The following is a 19,412-nucleotide window of genomic DNA, read 5'->3' on the forward strand; positions in this document are numbered from 1 at the left end:
TGTAGGCATACGACTGACTGTGTAACGACTGTCATGGATCTCCCGGAACGTATTCAGCTACGTCAATACCGTTGCATCGTGGGAAATGTATTCTTATTGTCGTGCTGTTGAAACGAACGTTATTTTACTCTCGCCTTTTGTCCAATCAGTGAACGACAACAAGTAGCATATGGTCGGGTAAATATAAATGCTATTTAGAATTATTATCCTTTCATATAGGCCTTGCGGAAGCATGTTGTTCGCAATCACGAAGTTTTTTAGCTAATTTTGATAATTGGTTGAAGGTCGTTTTTTTTTACTGTTTCCCTTTTACCTGTGTTTGTGTTTTTGCTTCACTGTTCTCGTTTTTATTCACATAAATTGTATTTTATTTCTGTTAACATATTTGCTGCAGTTCCCTTTGTGAGCATTAGAGGGACCTCTAAAACCATCTCCATAGCAACCTATGCTGTGAGCTATAAACGAATTGCAATTACACAGCATTTCTTTACGTTTTTAGATAATGGACGCCATAAATCTGGATAAACCGGCCTTGGAAGCAGTAGACGACTACTGCGAGTACAGAAGGTATATGTACCAACACATAGTTGTCTACAGACTTACTTTTAAATAGTTTTCCATGAATTTGAGCAAATCCCCATCTGACAACCCGTTCTATGATATTTAGAGCAGCAACTACAACAGAGGAAGTGAAATTTAAATATAGCATAAAGGTCTTTTGTACTTGGCATTGAAGGCTGTGGTATACCTGCTTTCTGGTTGTTATTGATAGTTAGTTTTTTTAAGGATTGTTGGTGAAGATGATGGAGGAAAACTTTTCACTCCAGAGGAATATGAAGAGTACAAGAGAAAGGTTCTACCTCTGCGTATGAAAAACAGGCTCTATGTGAGCTTTGGCGTACCAGGGGGTATTGACTGCAAGCTGATTGGCCCTGAAACACAGTGCTTTTGTGAACACAGGTAAGACATTCGTCCATGATACGCATGCATATCCATGTATAATGTTCAAGGGGTATAAATACATTTGCAATGTACTATACGCAAGTGAATTAATTTCCACCAGATACAAGCAGCATCAGACAGAATTGGAGGTGGTTCCTTCTGAGCGACCCCTTGCTCTACCGTGCAAGGTCAGGGGATGTCACTGTTCTGCTTATACCTACGTTCCTTGGCTTGGATGTAACCCGGTGCGCTGCAGGTGTAAACATTTACCCCAGGATCACAGTGAGGCCACAGGCCACTTGTGCAGAAAGTGTGAGTCAGACAACCCTACATTTAAAAAAAATATTCACTATACCCAAATAAAGCCCTTTTCCCAACTTGTATATATTAATAAATGCTTTTCAGGCAATTCCTGCTCTGGGTTCAACAGTCCCTTCACTTGTGGATGTGGTCGGCCTTTGTTTGAGCACCGTACCTTGGTGAGTGGTTATAAACAATAACAGCTTAAATTAATGGACCATCTTTCCCATACTTATAGTACTTTTTCCCTTCTTTACAGGTTGAGACAAAGCTAGAGAGGCAGGCAAGAGGCCAGCCTGTTGGCAGAGATGTTCCTTATGCAGCCATGGGGGGGCTGACAGGGTTCAGCTCTTTGCTTGATGGTTACCACACTTTGGAAGCCTCCTGCACAGGTAACAATTTATTTCTTTTCCCTCTATTTGAAACTAAAAGTAGATCCTTTTTCTACAGTCAGGGGCATTCAGTTCATCTGTAAACATTTGACACATAGTCTCTCTCCATGAACACAAGCAATTTTAAAGCCTTTCCAGCCTCTTTTATTCTACTGAGCTGTATATTTTAGTGACATGACCTTTGTCAGACTACAGCAGCACAGAGGATGGGAGTAGAGTCTTTCCATTAGAGCTAGGGAAAGTTCCTTTTAGAGGCATATGAGGGCGGCAAAGAGCAGCACATTGCCTGCGTTGAATGAAGCATGTTTGCAAGAGCAAGATTCTGCAAAGGTCAAAAGTATACAGTGTCTACCAGACTGTAACAGGACTGCCTCACTGCTTCATGGAGGACTGGCTCTGTCTGTGTTTTTTCTAGCAGTTTCAAGATTTTCCAAACAAATAATAGTTTTGCAAATTAAGGAAAAATAATTAGTATCTCTTTTCTGTGGAGAGCTAAAAGTAACACAAATCAACTCCTAAATTAATATGTCATTAATTAAATAGAGAGACATGATTATTTAAATAGAACTGGAAGTAAATACATTCAATAAACAATAAGTGATTAAACACAAATAATACCAAGTGCAAATCAATAATTTAATGGACTGTTTTTCAATATAAGAACTTTAAATCTTAATTGATTGATAACTTTCGAGCTACTATAAAATAGTTTCATTCACTTTCACACATCAAATAGACCGTAACATCTCAGTGGTTAATCTGTGCAACAATTCATATCCATACCTTTATCTGATTTGCCCTGCGATGGACTGGCAACCTGTCCAGGTTGTACCCCGCCTCCCACCCGTAAACCGCTGGAGATAGGCACCAGTTTTCCCATGAACCACTATGGAAGAAGTGGTAGAAAATGACGGACTGACTGACCTTTATCTGCTCTGATGTATTTAAGAACACTGATTCAATAAGTTAAAAAAATCTTGAAAGAATTTAAATTAGATAGAAATTAATAAATATTTGTTGTTAATTAAATAATTATGTATGCAACAGCATATATGTTAACAATATTTACAGAAATGTTGATATTATTCATTCATTCATTCTTTCCTCTTCTATACCACTTATTCCATGGGTCACGGGGAGTCTACAGGTGAGAGGCAGGGTCCACCCTGGACAGGTCGCCAATCCATCGCAGGGCAACACAGAGACATACAGGACAAACAACCATGCACACACTCATTCACACCTAAGGACAATTTAGAGAGACCAATTAACAGTCATGTTTTTGGATTGTGGGAGGAAGCCGGAGTACGCACAGAGAACCCACACATACACGAGAAGAACATGCAAACTCTATGCAGAAAGACAATTAAAGTTCTTATTTCATTGTGGAGTGTATCACAAGGACTATGAAATAAATAAATAATAAGTAAAATAATTCAAGTCCGAATTTTACTGTTTTCCTTATCTGAAGAAATTCTTTGAAACAAATATTTCATTATTTCTGTTATTAATTTAATTTATAATTTTTTTTTACTTCAATTATCTCACATTTATATAGTTATTAAATTACTTATTTATTTATTGTATTTTGGCACATTTAGCTCTCTTGGTGTCCATCAATCAAAGGATAATTCAAGACATGTGTCATTTATGTGTTATATGTATTTGTGATTTTTATTTTAAGGTTTATAACCTAATATAAATTTTTTTTATCTTTAACGAACACCAATCCATCTCTGGTTTTACTCATGATAGTTTTGATAAATCCTTTGTACGTCCAGCACTGATTTCAGCTGTATTTTCACTGTTCACCTTTAGTGGTGCAGCAGGTCTGTGAGAACCACATCATCCTCTGTCATGTCTGATTCTCATAGTTGATGCGGTATTCCTTTTCAGATGAAGGCAGGGAAGATGTCTGCCTACAGAGGAGCTCAGCAGAGAGGAAGCTCAACACCTCTGCCAAAGCAACCAGCTCTGGTGTCTGCAAGAAGCATACTGACAAACACTGAAATGCATATAGGTGGTTAGTCACTTAATGCCAACAGTTTCTCCAAATGATTCTATTCCTCCTTGATGAGGTTTTCCTCACTGTAGGGCCTGCGGTCTGTCCTCTGGTGTGGTCCCTTGAAATTTTAAATGCATGTCCAGCCTCTGATTCAGAAGCCCACTCTTGACCCCTCTGCTAATTATAGGACAATCTCTAAACTGCTATTTCTTTCAAATATCCTTGAGAAGATAGTCTGCAACCAATTGGCATATGTGAAAGAAGATAACATTTTAGAGGTTTTACAGTCTGTTTTAAAATTTTTACACAGTACAGAATCATCCCTTTTGAAAGTTTTTAGTAATACATTTTTTGCAACTGACTCTGGTGACCGTGTTATCCTCATGCTTTTAGATTTATTGGCTGCTTTTGACACAGTGGACCACAGGATTTTATTTTCTTGCTTGGAGCAGGGGGCATCAGTTTTACAGCTCTAAAACTGGTTTAGGTCTTATTTAGCTGAGTGTACTTTGTGCATCGGCCTTGGTAACCATGTGGTCCCCTCTGCTCCTCTCTTGTATGGGGTCCCGCAGGGCTCAGTTTCAGGCCCTCTCCTCTTCATGCTGTACCTGCTACCTCTTGGCTCTATTTTTAGAAAATATGGGCTCTCCTTTCATTGTTATGCAGTAGATACCCAAATATGTGTCCCACTAAAGATAAATGACTCCAACTATCTGAGCCCTGCGTTTTCATGTCTGATTGTGAACTTTTTGATCGTTTAATGACAAAAATACTGAGGTGGCTCCACTAAGACCCCCCAAGTATATGTTGGCCCAGTACATCAGGCCAACTGTTACCAACCTAGGAGTCAAAGTGAATGCTGCACTGAAGTTAGAAAGTCACATCAGAGCAGTTTTAAAACCATCTTTTTCCACTTGAGGCACTGGGCTAAAGTAAAGCCAATTCCTTCTCAGGAGCATTTTGAAACAGTAATCCACTCCTTTGTTACCACTCGGCTGGATTACTGTAACACATTTTAAATGGTCTGCACTTGTATAGTGTTTTATCAAGTCCCCAGAGACCGCAAAGCGCTTTACACTATAATCAGTCATCCACCCATCCACACATTCACACACTGACACTGGTGAGCTACATTGTATCCACAGCCGCCTTGGAGCAGATTGACAGAAGAGAGGCTGCCATACAATCGGCGCCACCGAGCCCTCTGGCCACCAGCAGCAGGCAAGGAGGGTAAAGTGTCTTGCCCAAAGACACAACGACTGAGACAGACAGAACAGGGATTCGATATGGTAACCCACCGGTCATAGGACAAACCCCTACCACACCCGCCACCGTGGCAACCGTCGCCTGGGTGGCAGAAGACAGGATTTAGTGAATCAGTGGTTACTGTATGTCTCAGCTTCAGAGGTTACAGAATGCTGCTGCATGTTTTTTAACTGGCAACAAAGTTTGACCTTATTTCCCCTATTTTAGTCTCCCTGCACTGGCTGTCTGTACATTTTAGGATTAATTTTTAAAGTTTATTTGCCTATAAAGCCAAAAATAATTTTTTACTTTATTTTTTTATCTCTCCTATTTTTTATCTTACTTTATTCTGACTGATTGTGTGACTATTTTATTATTTTAATACAGGGCTGTTTTATTTATGTTTATTTATGTTAATTCAGTTATCGATTTATTATTGTATTATGGAACTCCTGTTTCATTTGTTCTGTGTACAGCACCGGTGGGTGTTTAAAGTGCTTTATCAATAAGCTGGTGAAGACAAAGGATATTTGGTTTGTTTAAGAGAAAAAATTCCACCTGACTGTAAATAACCACTAATGGTTCTTTTTTTATGAATTTAACCCTGGTTTAAAATCTGTTGCAATGAATTTTACAGGTTTTACCCCTCATTGCAGTTTTCAGGTCACTTTAACTTCTCTTTTTCTGTGCAAAGACAATGAACGATGGTCAAACTAATGTCACGGAAGGATCCCTAAAGGATCCCTGTCAGTGAATAAACCAACAGACCATCACTTTTATTTACTGCAGTTTTCTACATATTTGTCATATTTTCCTGAACCGCTCATTAATTGAGTATTTGTCCAAGGTTTGCTTGATTGTTGTGTCCGTATTGTGAGAAATCCACCCACTCAACATGTAACCAAAATAACACCACAACCACATAGCTCAGTGTTCAGTGATGAACGCAGCTTTTAATTTGTGGATAGATGTGCTGTCTTCGATTGATTAATCCCATTTATCATGGTAGATGAGCGGTGATGTGAGCTGAATTATTCCACGCTGTGAATGCAGATTGACGATCATGTTTTCTCCACTGGCAGCCCAGTTTCCAGCATCTTAAACAGGATTCACAATTAAAGAAGATTTAAGTGAGGATTTACTCCCACTCGAATGTTCCTACTCTAAAGACAGCAAATCAGTGCTACGTCTTTAGCTGTCAGTACCTTGCAAAAGTATTCACTAGCGTAACTCAAGCTATGGTTGAAAGACAGTCATAAAAAATTCTGTTTAAGGTTTGCCACCAGTCATGTAGGGGACACAGTGAACATATTCACCCTAAACACATCATCCCTTTAATGAAACACGGTGGGGGCAGCATCATGGTTTGGGGGTGCCTGTCTTCATCAGGGACATTGAAGCTGGTTGGAGGTAATGGGAAGTTGTTTAGAGCTAAATACAAAAACAACTGTGTGATTTATCAAAAAACATGAGACTGGGATGAGAGCTTATCTTCTAGCAGGTTGACACTTAACATACTGCTAAAGCTAGTTTATTTGTGTGTTAGAAAGGTCCAGTGAAAGTTCACACGTAATATAATATAAAATCGGTAGCAAGACAAAAATGGCATTTACATATGCTACCCATCCAATATGACTGAGCGTGAGGTATTTTATTACCAAGAATGGGCAAAAATCTCTGTCCATGAATAATTAAAGCTGGTAAAAGACACACACGTTTCAGATGCTTTTATGAAAAAATTTTTTAAAAACACGTCCTTTTTCTTCCACTCCAGAATTGTGGGCTACTTTATTTTGGTTTGTCACATAAAATCCCAATAACAATCATTGAAATTTGTGGCTGTAATGTGACAAAATGTGGACTAATATGTTACCGAGCTGAGCAGGTGGTCTTGAGGGCGAAGAAGCAGGGGCCTTGCCCAGAGGATTGCATGGATGCACCTGTGTCTCTGATTCCAAGTGCTGAAAAGGAACCAAATGGAGGCAACCATATCTGGAAATTTAGAACACAAATGTATACCTGTGATCCGAGATTTCAGAATGCCGCAACATAAGCAATCATGGCTGCATATGTAGGTTAGGATATCTGCCATGTCTCTACTGGTTTCTTCCATTTACTCCTAAACAGTTTTGCTCACAAAGGTGAGCAATGAGTGTTGTGCATGGCACATGGGGAAAGATGAAGAAGAGTAAAAAAGTCAATTAAATTAAGAGGTAAAGCCATAACACATTAGTCTCGCACAATTACAATTTAGGGTAATTGCCTCTCCATAGCAACGCTGTAAAAGGAGGCCCCAGGTAATTTTCTTAGCACACTGGTTGAAGGGAATAACTACAACACTTCTCTCTTCCCCAATGGAAACCCTGCCCTGCTTGATTGACATCTTTTACTCAATAAATAAAAACACGAGCAGAGACAATTAAATTGGCAATTAGAGCAGAGGGAAACACTTAATTGGCAGAAATGGTTAGTAAACAGGGATTTAACTGCAGACAACGTCACGTCAATTCTCCAAAGAAATAAACTCAAAGCAGAAAGGGTTTAGAGAAATCACCGAAAACATCTAATTTGTTCGCAAAAGAGAGTAAAAAGAAAAATACAGTATAAAGTACTAGAATAAAAAAGAGACAATGTTTCACACAAGAAAATATCGATCAATTCCATACAAAGTGTAGTGAAACTCAAAACTAAACTAAAATAACCTACTGAAAGCAAAATTGTTTGCATTTGAAGCAGCTGCCTTAAATTGTCTGGTGGCATAAAGAGGGACCGACACATTAATTAAACAGGTTTTCAAATTTCACTTCCCAATTCACATAAGTATCCAATTAAAGTTGTTAATAAAACAAACAAGTTACTGTTTATGTTTTCCAGGTGGTGCTTTATTAGTTATTTCCTTTAGGTTTACTTTCTTACTTATTCTGTTTCTGGTGCATTTATATTATGTTTCTTCTTCTAAGATTTGTCCTTTGGTTTTATTGTGTCTTTGTATTTCTGTTTAGTTCCAATCATGTTTTATTTCTACTCTCGGCCACTGCCACCATAATAAGCTTCATTCAGTCCACCAGCTCTATGCCAGTCAGTCTCCCTGTCGGACCCGTGTATGGCGCTAAATATACTCTTCAGTTCTGTTTGTTTCTTGCTGTTTGTTTTTTCTGCTCTATTCATGCTAAGTCTACTCATGTTCATGCCTGTGTTTTTTGCCCATGCTCCATGCCTCGTTTCCTCATGCCTCCCTGTAGGTTTTTGCCTTTTATTTATTAAATCCTTTTCTACTCACTGTTCTGCTCCTGCCTGTCTGTATGCATTTGGGTCCCACTCCAAGAACACTTTCTGACAAACAAAAGTTGACTAGTGTTATTGCTGCTGGATTTTGGTCCTTTTAAATGATAGTTAATCAGGTGGATCAAGAGCTGAACCCATAGTTACAGCATCTGCAAAAACATTCACACCTCTTGAGCTTTTTTTTTTATTTTTTTATTTACATTTTATCAAGTTACAACTATAAATTTAATGTATTTTGGGGGGATTTTATGTGGAAAAAACACCACAAGGAAGTGAGAAATCGTGAAGCGGAAGGATAATGATACTGTTTTATTGTTTATTTTTTTTTACATTATTTCTTAAAAACAAAATCTGAAAACTATTTTATTCAGTTGACGCTGCAAGTGTCTGTACCATCTTTTCACATCTAGAAACAGAATATTTTACCAATTCTTCTTCGCAAAATAGCTCCAGCTCAGTCACACTGGATGGAGAGCATCTGTAAGCATAGATATTTAAATCCTGGCACAGACTCTCAATGATATTTAGGTCTGACTAGCGTCCCGATTCCTGCTAAAGAAAAGGATCCCCACACCATGATGAAGCCATCATCATGTTTTACTGCGAGGATGGTGTGTTCAGCTCAAAGTGTGGTGTTACTTTTCAGCCATATATAGCACTTTGGATGTAGACCAAAATGTTAAATTCTGGTCTCATCTGATCAGAGCACATTTTCCACGTTTGCTGCAGCCCTTATATGGCCTGTGGCAAACTGCCAATGGGACATCTTATAGCTTAGGCTCAACAATCACTTAATTGCGGAGAACACGACTAACAGTTGCCATTTTAACTTGTTCTCCCACCTGACCTATGGATCTCTACATCTCCTCCAGAGTTAACACGTGCCTCATGCAGCTTCTCTGATTCTACTCTACTCTACTCTACTCTACTCTATTCTACTCTACTCTTAACAAACTTAAAGCCTAAACAGAACCGCTGTATTAAAATACACACTGGTTAGGTCTGTTAACTTCAGTTAATCTGTGGAAAAGCTGAGAAAGCAGGTATCTTGTTCCATCCACCTCAAAATTAGGTGCTACTTTGCATTGACAGATCACATAAAATCCCAATGAAATACACCGAGTGTTGTGAGTAGCACAACAACATGAGGAAAATTGAGGGGATAAAGGTCATTTTGAAAAAACGGTCAGAATCCTTTAGATATTCTACATCTGTATTGTGTTATGTCACAGACCTACACTTATATTAAATATCTTCATTTTTCCTGTGCAGCATTGTGCTTAGTATACCTTCGTCATGTACAGAAAGTAATTCTATGCAAAATTGTAACGACTTCTTAATTAATACCATTAATTGTGTAAGTGCCTTTAGTTTACAGACTAGGTATTTAGACACACTGGCTGACTGTCAATGGACTTAAATGTGCTCAGTTATGAAGGCAGTTGGCTCTTTTAAGAGTCAGCCCATTTATATGATTTCTAATTTTTCCATTTACATCAGTCAGATTGCCTGTAGCATACATTTACCCTCCATTATCAGAAGTCATATTAATGTTGACTGTCTTTTACATCATGTGTTGATTCAACCTGAGCGAGCCAGTGGTTGCCACATGCTCTATAGAATTGCAGCATGTTAAAAAGTTAGGAAAAATGCTCTTAAAAATGTGCAGCAGCTGTATCTTTGGTCAATAGGACATCTTCTATTTCTTTGACTTTGGTTGTCTTTGACTACAGTCATTGACAGCGCCTCCTCACTTACAGGCATCCCTGCTAAAGATGTGGGAAAAACATTTAACCATATGTATTCTTTTCTTTAGTTCGTTGTCGGGCCGACCAAGCTGCAAGTTACCACGGTGATGCAGCTCCTGTTGTGCTTCTTTCAGACTGGGAAAACCGCTCCACTCGGCTTCGTATAGACAGCGTCTCTGCAGGGAATTCTCTGGAACACAGTTTGCTTCTGCAGGCCTCAGAGAGAATGTAAAGCAATGCTTATACCTTAATTTCCCCTTTTTATGAATGAATACCGGATACACAAACAGTAATTCATCCGTACTTAACTTAGTGCATATGATAGATGATTGTATGACCCCCTTGGATCCAGTTTGAAGAGTTTATGTCTGTTTGCCAGCAAAGAGACATTAGCGCGCTGTGCCTCCATTATCGCAATGATCCCCGGTGTGAAAGAGAAAGATTCCTTGGAAAGGGGGTGCTTTTATAAAGCCAGTGGCATCATGGGAAGTCCGCTGCTACCCCCCTTCCCCTTCTGAAGTTGTGCTGGAAGTTGGTTAAATGCAATTTATTTTGAAAGTTCCAGAAAAGTTTGTACCGGAGTTTTAATGTTGAAATCCATGGCTGTAGTCCCAACACTTTGAAAGACCCAATGGTGATCCATTTATGCTTTTGTGGTAGAAGCTATAGGATTTTTATTTTGAAATCTTGATTTATTTTAAAGAGTTTCTGATACCGTGAACTTAAATAGAGTTGCAAAGAATTATGGAATTAAAACCGTACCACAGCATCACATAACCTCCTCCATGCTTAAGAATGGAAATGGGGTGCTTTCCCACATATTTGATTTACAGCAGTCCCCAGTGGAGTGCTTGATGCAGACACCACAGGTTTTTATTTGTGATGGCTGTTGGAAAAAAGACACGCATTACAAACAACTGGTTGGCATTTGAAACATCATCTACTGGTAGTTATGGAGATTGTGATCCCAAGATGCAACTCTTTGGTACAGTTCTTTAGCTTTGAATATTTTTCTTAGCTTAGTTACCATCCTGCACACTGTGCGTGATGGCACGATAAACCTGTTAGTCACAGTTTCAGCTGGTTTAACATTTTTAATCATCAGTTTGACAGTAAATATGGGCACATTTAGCAGAGTAGCTATTTTCTAGAAGCCACTTTCTGACTCATTAAAAATAACACATATCTGACTTACTTGAATGACATGTTTTCTTGCCTTTCCCATTTTTAAAAGAGACTAAGAGAAATGGGTCTCTGTCATGCCATAATTATACCCCAGGAAACATGACGTGATAAATTACTGATTTAAATATCTGATCAACTTAAAACAGTAATCTACAAAAATGCTTGTTAAATTTATTTTATAAGAACTGTTTAGGTTACCAAAAATTGCAGAGCCTGTAATTCTGGTTAATTATATTTTCATAGCAATTAATTTTCACTTACTGAATAAATATGCTCAAAATAAAGAGCTGGTTTTAAGATGTTCAGGGTTAGATTATTGCAGCACTGCAATAACTGCTGAATTCTTTTTTTAACTAACATTTACCAGTAATGGCCATAAGTGTGGAGGATGGTGTAGAGCACATTTCAAGGTTATATTTGCCATTTTACACATTTAAAACATACATATAGATGTGACAAAGACTACAATTTAATTGTAGTGTACTGCAGGCATACCAATGACGCATTAGGACTATAGTGGCGTAGGTCACGACATCAAACTAAAGTTTAGCACACTGATGTAGTTGCAACTTTCATCAGGCTCCCTTATATCGAGGCTATGGACTTTGACCTGCACACCTGAGCCAACCCAGCCTGCCACAGCGCGGTGGCCAGACCCTCAGCTAATCTGTCCATCAAAGCAGCATGTATGATCGTTGTCTTGACACAACATTTGTGCTATTTCCACCCCAAACACAGATGAGACACTTTTCCAAACACACCTATAGAGAAAGGCAGGCGCTCAGACAAATTGGAAGAGACAGTGAGAAACACTGAGAGAAGCAGCAGAGACAGCTTAGATAAAAACCAAGATGAGTCAATGTAGCTCTTTATATAGTGGGTGTTTTAGTGGAGAAAGTGACAAACAAATAAGAAAGAACATAGTTCTTGACTCCTCACTAAGGACTTTGCACTGTTGTGAACTGAGAACAGAAGGAAGTTTGTTGTGTGCCTCTGTAATTGCTTTCATTATGTCTGTTAAAGTCGAAGCCACAACAAAGAACAACAATTTGGGGACATGCTTGTGTTGCCAGCTCAGAGAAGAGCAAAATGTATACCTCTTGCTTATGTGGAAAGTTAATTAAACTGCAGAAAAAAAATAAAATAAGCTTGTGCATTATGTTGTTCTAATCTTTCTGATGGGAAGGCATCTCTCAGCTCTCAACTATACAGTGTCTATAATTTCCTTTGCAGTAAAGGTTGCCAGTCCATCACAGGGCAAAAATAGAGACACAAATGACAAATAACCATGCACACACACAATGACAACTAAGGGTGCAACCCTAACAATACTTCTAAAATTGTTGTTAATGAATCATTCTTCTGATTTATATGTTTGTTTGTTTGTTTTTTTAGATTAATCAGAGTGTGTTAGAACTTTTAATTAGTAATCCATGACTTCCTGGCTCCTTGAGGCAGAACTATGACATGGCACAGGTCCAGGACCCCGGCATACAGACTGCTTCTACAAACCTCAGTGAATTCCAGTGTTGTACCATGTTAGAATGCCACCTGTACAATAACCGATGCTTACCAAGACATTTTGGATGATTTTATGCTCCCAATTTCGTGAGAACAATTTGTGAGTGACCCCTTCCTGTTTAGACATGACAATAGGGTGACCAGATATCAAAACATCAATTGCGGGACAATAAGGATGCTTATGAGGAACATTGTGGCACACATTACCAACACTATGATGATGATGTCATAAATTTTTATTATAAAAAAGATCTCACATTCATCAATCTCTGCTTTGCCAGTTAGTGCAAAACAATGAATTAGCACAAGTTTGAAAAAATCTTTACAAGCTTTTAAAGTTTAAAGTTAAACACTGGTAATCTCAGCTGCTGTTACCTTGGCTGTCTATCAGTCATCTCTGGGTATGAGTAAAAATGAATCCATAGTTTAGCAGGTGGCTTTTTAAGCTGTGCCTTTCTTGTGCAACTCACTTTTACAGTGTTGCTTCACATTCTGGTTCCTTTCATGTGAAATTGAAAAATTACTTTGGCAAACTTCATAAAAATCCCTTAGAGATCACCTTTCACTGGCATCACCAAGTTATAAATCAGTTCCCAGTCTTTGATGTAGCTGCATTTTCTTTTCCATGACATACTTTCCATTATATTCTGTATAGCCTACTGAGGTAAACTATACAAGAAAATCCTTTTCTTGTTCTGTTTTCCTAGCATCGTGGCACCCAGTTAGTGGTCATGACGTGTGACACTGCTGCATATTTTGATTGACAGCTGATGCAGCTCTGTGATGATGATTGCAGCTCTGCTTTATTTATATTTCAAGCTCCAGTCGAATAGTTTTTTGACTTATCAGAATTTGACGCAGTCTAATGCAGGACATTGTTTCTGTTTGAGGCACACCGGGACAGGAGTGGAAAATGACGGTCCATAAGGATATAGGTGAGGGAGTTTGACGTGGAAGAACTTGAACTGTCTGCTTAGAGTCTATACAGTCTAAATTGTCAGTACATCTTTGGGATGTATTGGAGTGGAATCTATGAGCAAAGGCTTCTTGTCCCACATCAATGTCTGACCTCACAAATGTGCTTCTTAAGGAGTGGGTAGGAAATTCCCACAAACACACTCTTAAACCTTCTGGAAAGCCCGTTAAAGCTATAACCTTGTGTTATAGCTTTAACCTGTGGGCCAACATCATATTAAACCCTATGCATTACAAATGGGATGCTGCCCAAATTCATGTGTGTGAAGACAGACGAGAGGGTACATTTTGCAATATAGTGTAAGTGGGGGAAGCTGATTTTAAAACAGCCACCAGGACTGGAACATGTGCATATTTGAATGGAATTAGTTTGAGATGCCCCATCTCCACTGGACCTTGCATTTTAAACAAAGACGAGTCTGAGAGAATTTGTACAAGATTCAAAGTCAACTACGAGGACCAGAACTTCAGTTCTAATAATTGCTGCAAAGCATTGTATCTACTTTGCACTGCCATAAAAATTTAAAAATGTTTATTTGATAACCAAAACAACTCCATTCTGAAAGTAAATCCTTGTTCTTTTTTGTAGGAGACCAAGAAATATGGGAGTGATGCCTATGTTTGGAGAGAAAAGCTGGAACAACAGGAGTCCCACTGTGAAGACTTTGTCATCATTAGAAGTTAGAGTCTTCATCTGCACTTTTTTCCTCATAAAAAGCCCAGTTTGTTTCCTTTCAGCAGATCAATCAGATTTATGTCTGACATAATCCGAACCTCTTCACTGAGCCAACACACGTTTTAAGGGTGTCGGGTCAGGTCACTATTTTGGTGCTCAGGTGAGATTGTAAAAAAAGGCGGTGAAGTAAGCAGGTCTTGAACATGCTCAGGAGCATGGCCTTTTCCTTTCACAAACAGTACTTCTTGTCAACCACAAGTAGGCGAATTGTCACTTTAATACAATAGCTTACAGAACTAAGTAACAATTTAGATGTCAAGTCTTGAAGCAAAATTGGTGATAACCAAAGAAAGCAAGAGAAAAGTTGGCTTTTTATCTGATTTATCTTCTTTTTCTGTTAGGATGCAACTGCCTGGGTGAGAAGAAAGATTCTGCCAGCATGTTACTATTTCCTTTTTCTACTTGATGACTCTGTAAATTTGAAATGTGTGATTCATGGTGGCAGAAAATTACAGGGTTCTTTCATCTTAACACATTTTGGAGAACTTATTGTACGAACCAGGAGGCTGATGAGACGAGGGGAAGGCACATTTGCATTTAAAAAACCTTGCTCTCAATAGCAAATGGTCTCCACAGAACTGATTTCTGATGAGGTTAAATCTTCAACCAGTGGATTAATGCATGCATTACTTACCTAAAGGAAGGAATATCACTGTGAAATTGGTTGGGGCATTTTGAGATATCTAATCAACTCATGGGACAATACTGGAGATAATTGCTATCTTCACACATCATTAGCAGTACTGCTGATTAAACCCAATGACTGCATTTCTACTCAATTCTGTTTTTTTACTTGTCATCCTGTTATTTCTCTCTCAGTATGTTTAAAATTTGTACCATCGTTCTCTTTTTTGATGTACATGAACATGTAGCAGACTTCCTTTAAAAACCTTCTCTGAGTTTGTTTCAATAATTTAATTTGTTGTGAGTATCTGATGAATGTTGTCTGGATTGTATATCCTGGTGATATTCCACGTTTACGCTACCTCCTGCAGCCCCTAATGTGAACAAAGGTGCATACCAGTAAATTAAAATGTAAAAAGTAAAAGTCGCGCATTGATAGCAGCCTTCAGCTCATCTCATTTTCTGCTTGACAATTTAGCATTGATTCAAACAACTTGAATTTTTGTACCTCTCAACTCTTCAGATTCTGGAACCTGACGTTTCTAGCCATGGAGGGCTTAACATAAGAAATGTCCTTATTGTAACCCATGTGTTGTATAAGTCTGCATGTGGTGGCTATTTAATTATTGACCCACAGAGTCTTGAATGTGATTTGTCCCTTCAAGGTTGCAGTGTTGTCTGTGCACCTCTTTCTACCACACTTTTTCCTTCCAGTAAACTTACTATACACGTGTTTGAATGCAGCACTCTGTGAAAACTTAGCTTCTTCAGCAATTATATTTTAGAAATTACTGTCCCTCCTTCTGGAAGGTGTTCACAGAGACCGTCTGCTGTAAAACTGTCAGGTCAACAGTTTGCCCCTTCATTGTGTGGGTCATAACATAAAATTTCTGTGTAAAAAAATCATTTTCTTATTGGTGTTGTGTGATACTGAGAAACTTTTCTGAGAAACTATTTTTTGGGTTTTCCTTAGCTGTAAACCATAACCAGTCAAAATAAGCAGAAATACACACTTGAAATAAACCACTGTGTGAATCTAAATATGTTTCACTTTATGTATTGAATTACAGAAATTAACTTTTTGATTGTATTCTTATTTATTGAGATGAACATATACAAACTGTATTTCAAGAAAGATTTTGAGTTGTAATACTATCACAGGAGGCCGCAGCTATTTTTACAGTACATAGTTTTTGTTCATTACATCAACTGAACAGTGTATGATCAAATGGGGGGAAAATCCATCACCTTATGTGAATTTAGTCATGTAAGAAACTGATTACATCCCCGCTCCTTCCATTGGATTTAAGAGGAAACGAGAATGCTGTGCCAACAATATAAAACCTGGAGTTTTGTCAGTTTTCTGGTTTGGAGCATACAGGTGAATGTTAATACAATGCCAAGGTGGAAAAACATTGGTAATCACCTTAGAGTAGCAATTACTACCCATCAATTTGGGAAAGGTTAAAAGGCCATTAGTAAAGCATTTGAAGTGCAGCATTCTACAGTGATGGTGGTTATTCACAAGTGGGAGACATTTAAGACATCTGGTAATCTTCCCAGGAAAGGAAGAAGCAACAAATTCAACCTATGCTCAAAAAGATCCAAGACCTACATCACACCCCTGTAAAAATAATTTAGCGGCACACAAAGGAGATCAAAATAGATATGTTTAGCCATAATACACAACATGTACATGACATCCAACCATTTTATTGGTACAAACACCTAATAAAAACTGTCAAGCATGGCAGTGAAGGGGTGATGATTTGGAGTTATTTTACCACCACAGCTCACCTTGCAGTCATTGTGTCTACCATAAACTACTCTACCAAACTATTTTATAGTCAAATGGTCATCTGTCCGACAGTTGAAATATAGGACAATGATCTCAAACAGACACAAATCTACAACAGAATGGCTGAAACAGAAAACAGTCAAGGTGTTGCTATGACCCAGTCAAAGTCCAGACCTTAGCCTGATTACGATGCTGCGATGGGACCCTGGCTGTGCAGAAACAAATACCTGCAAACCTCAGTGAATTCAAGAACAGTGGGCTCCTTCAACAATGTTAGGGAATGATAAAGACGAAGAAAAACCCCAATTTAGATTATTTCTTGTAAAGGTGGTTCGCTTGTAAAGGTGGTTCTACAAGTTACTAAATTATTGGGAGTACTTACTTTTTCCTTGCCCACCTTGGCTGACATGTAAGCTTTCTCTTTCCTATGTCTGTGTGTGGCATTTGATGAAATCAGTCCTTTTGCCTGTTTATGTTTTTTGCCCTTCTGACAACAGCTTCTTTCAAACTGTAAGAGCACATTGACACAAAGATGTATGGCTGCATGGCAACAATTTGCTTTGTTCTCTGGGAGTTAGTGTGTTTGTTGACTGATCTGCTGTGTGACAGGCGTATTTTGTTCAGGGTTCATTAAACTAAACTCTGTTGGGGCTTTAAATCTCAAGCCTGCACAAGCTGTCGCAGTAAACAGTGAATCTCTTTTTGTCTGTGTAATTTTACCACCAGCATTAGGGAAAAACTTCTGCTGTTTGTAGGTATTATTGCATTTTTATTGTTATGATAGAGAATCTACAATATTTTATTACATGGCAACAATAAATGTCAACGTGTTTTATTAGGATGTTGTTGACCAGACCAACAAAGTGATGAACAACAGTAGAAGGAAAAATGGAACATGGAACCACCATTATTGCAATTATTAGGTGCTTAGGTGACTTCTGAGGGCAATTAGTTGCATATGGTTACATTTAGGGGTATTTAGGTAAAGGGGGCAAACTATGACGCTTTTGAACTCGAGAACATTTTTGAAAAACATGTATAATTTTCCTTCTTTTTACAATTTTGTGCTACTTTGTGTTGGTTTATCCTATAAAGGCCCCTGGAAATAAAGACACTTCTATTCTGCTCAGTTATATTCCAAAGGGACACAAATGAACCACTTCATATGTAAAAGTCTGGATTATTGTAGTGCTTTCATAAATGAAATGGTCAATATACTTTGATATTATTGACAAGTATTTCCCATTAAATATTCTCCATTGTCAACATTAAAGCGCATTTTTATGAACTAACATCAATTGACTAAAATATACACAGCAGATGAATAAATATTGAACACATCATTTTTATGGCATGGCTTTTTTAGGGTGATGTCAAGAACCACTCTTTTTTCGAACATGGTGTTCAAAGAATTTACCTTTGGCGTCGTCTGACCAGACCATAATCTCCTAGTATTTCACAGGTTTGTCCAAATCCTCTGCAACAAACTTTAAACAAGCTTCAATGTGCTATTTCTTCAGCAGTGAAGTCTTGCACAGTGAGGTTGCAAAGAGGCCATTGGGGTTGAGTCCATTACTTATTGTTTTTATTGGGAAAAACTTTATCTGCCTTTTCCAGGGCTCTTTCGAATATTATTTTGATTGTTGTTTCCACGTTATAAATCTCAAAAACAAAGGGCACCTGGCTAGGGCTGGTTTATGGTACCTTTTGCACATAATTGTTTTTTCCAATAATTACCTGTGTCATTCCAATTTTTCACCCATACCTTCACCCAATTATGGACTCATTTGCTGCAATTTCTTTGCAAGTGTGGATTACTTCTGGTAATTTGGTGTAAAGTTAATTTCAATGGAAATTTTAGATTTGTTTTCTTCTGATTAAAACTTAGACTCGAAACTGTGTTTACTACTTATTGTATAAGATAAATAATGGCAAAAATATTCACCCCCTTTAAATTCACTGTTCTAATTCAACAAAGAACCACCTAGCTGATGCCAGCAGTGTCAACACTTGTCTCTTGAAGGTTTATGGGTTATCAGGATTCCTGATATTGTTACAGTATGAAGAACTCTCAAAGCAACTCTGAGAAAAGATCACTGAAAACTATAAGTCAGGGAAGGGCTACAAAAGGATTTCCAACCCACTGAACATTTCACAGGGTTTTTTGAAATTCAAAATTTAAAGAATGTATAGCATCTGTTTTAATCTGCCTAGTACTCATAAACTGAGTGACTGGGCAAGAAGAAGGGTTAGAAAGGCCACCAATTCACCTAAAATCAACCTGAAGAAGTTGGTCAATCAAAGCTGTATGGAAGGGTGGGAAAAAAACCACATGAAATCTTGCTTTATAATGACCCAAAGACATGTTGGGGACTTTAGGAAGCAGGTTCTTTGGTGTGATGAAACAGAAATTAACCTGCTTGGTTATCAGACCATACGGTTTGTTTGATGGACACCAAACACTGTAGTCTGCCAGAAACACACCTTCTCCATCATGAAGCATGATGGTAGCAACATCATGCTCTGGGGATGCTTCTTAGCAGCAGGCCCAGGAAGCTTTGTGAAGGTAGAGCGGAAAATAAATGCAGAAAAATATTGTCTGTCCAGGACGACAACCTGGTTCGAAGACAAGACGGTAAATGCTTTGTTTTGGCCA

General features: G+C 38.3%; 1 protein-coding gene across 3 annotated transcripts; it reads left to right on the top strand.

Annotated features, from left to right (window-relative positions):
* The first annotated feature begins 42 nt into the window (after positions 1-42).
* fam221a (family with sequence similarity 221 member A) lies at positions 43-15,135 on the top strand. Of its 3 annotated transcripts, XR_007040990.1 has the most exons (9): positions 104-172; positions 500-567; positions 787-960; positions 1,064-1,254; positions 1,348-1,421; positions 1,502-1,634; positions 3,531-3,654; positions 14,188-14,278; positions 14,676-15,135. XR_007040990.1 is itself a non-coding variant. In XM_047383745.1 (7 exons), exons 2-7 carry the CDS (start codon positions 503-505, stop codon positions 3,641-3,643), a joined length of 750 nt encoding a protein of 249 aa, XP_047239701.1. In that variant the 5' UTR covers positions 43-177; positions 500-502; the 3' UTR covers positions 3,644-5,657. The 3 variants fall into 3 exon arrangements, 2 of the variants coding, with proteins under 2 accessions (XP_047239701.1, XP_047239700.1); XM_047383745.1 differs by lacking the exons at positions 14,188-14,278; positions 14,676-15,135 and having other exon boundaries at positions 43-177; positions 3,531-5,657; XM_047383744.1 differs by lacking the exons at positions 14,188-14,278; positions 14,676-15,135 and having other exon boundaries at positions 107-172; positions 3,531-5,657.
* The last annotated feature ends 4,277 nt before the right edge of the window (positions 15,136-19,412 follow it).

The sequence above is a fragment of the Girardinichthys multiradiatus genome, chromosome 13, assembly GCF_021462225.1.
Source record: "Girardinichthys multiradiatus isolate DD_20200921_A chromosome 13, DD_fGirMul_XY1, whole genome shotgun sequence".
Classification (NCBI taxonomy): domain Eukaryota; kingdom Metazoa; phylum Chordata; class Actinopteri; order Cyprinodontiformes; family Goodeidae; genus Girardinichthys; species Girardinichthys multiradiatus.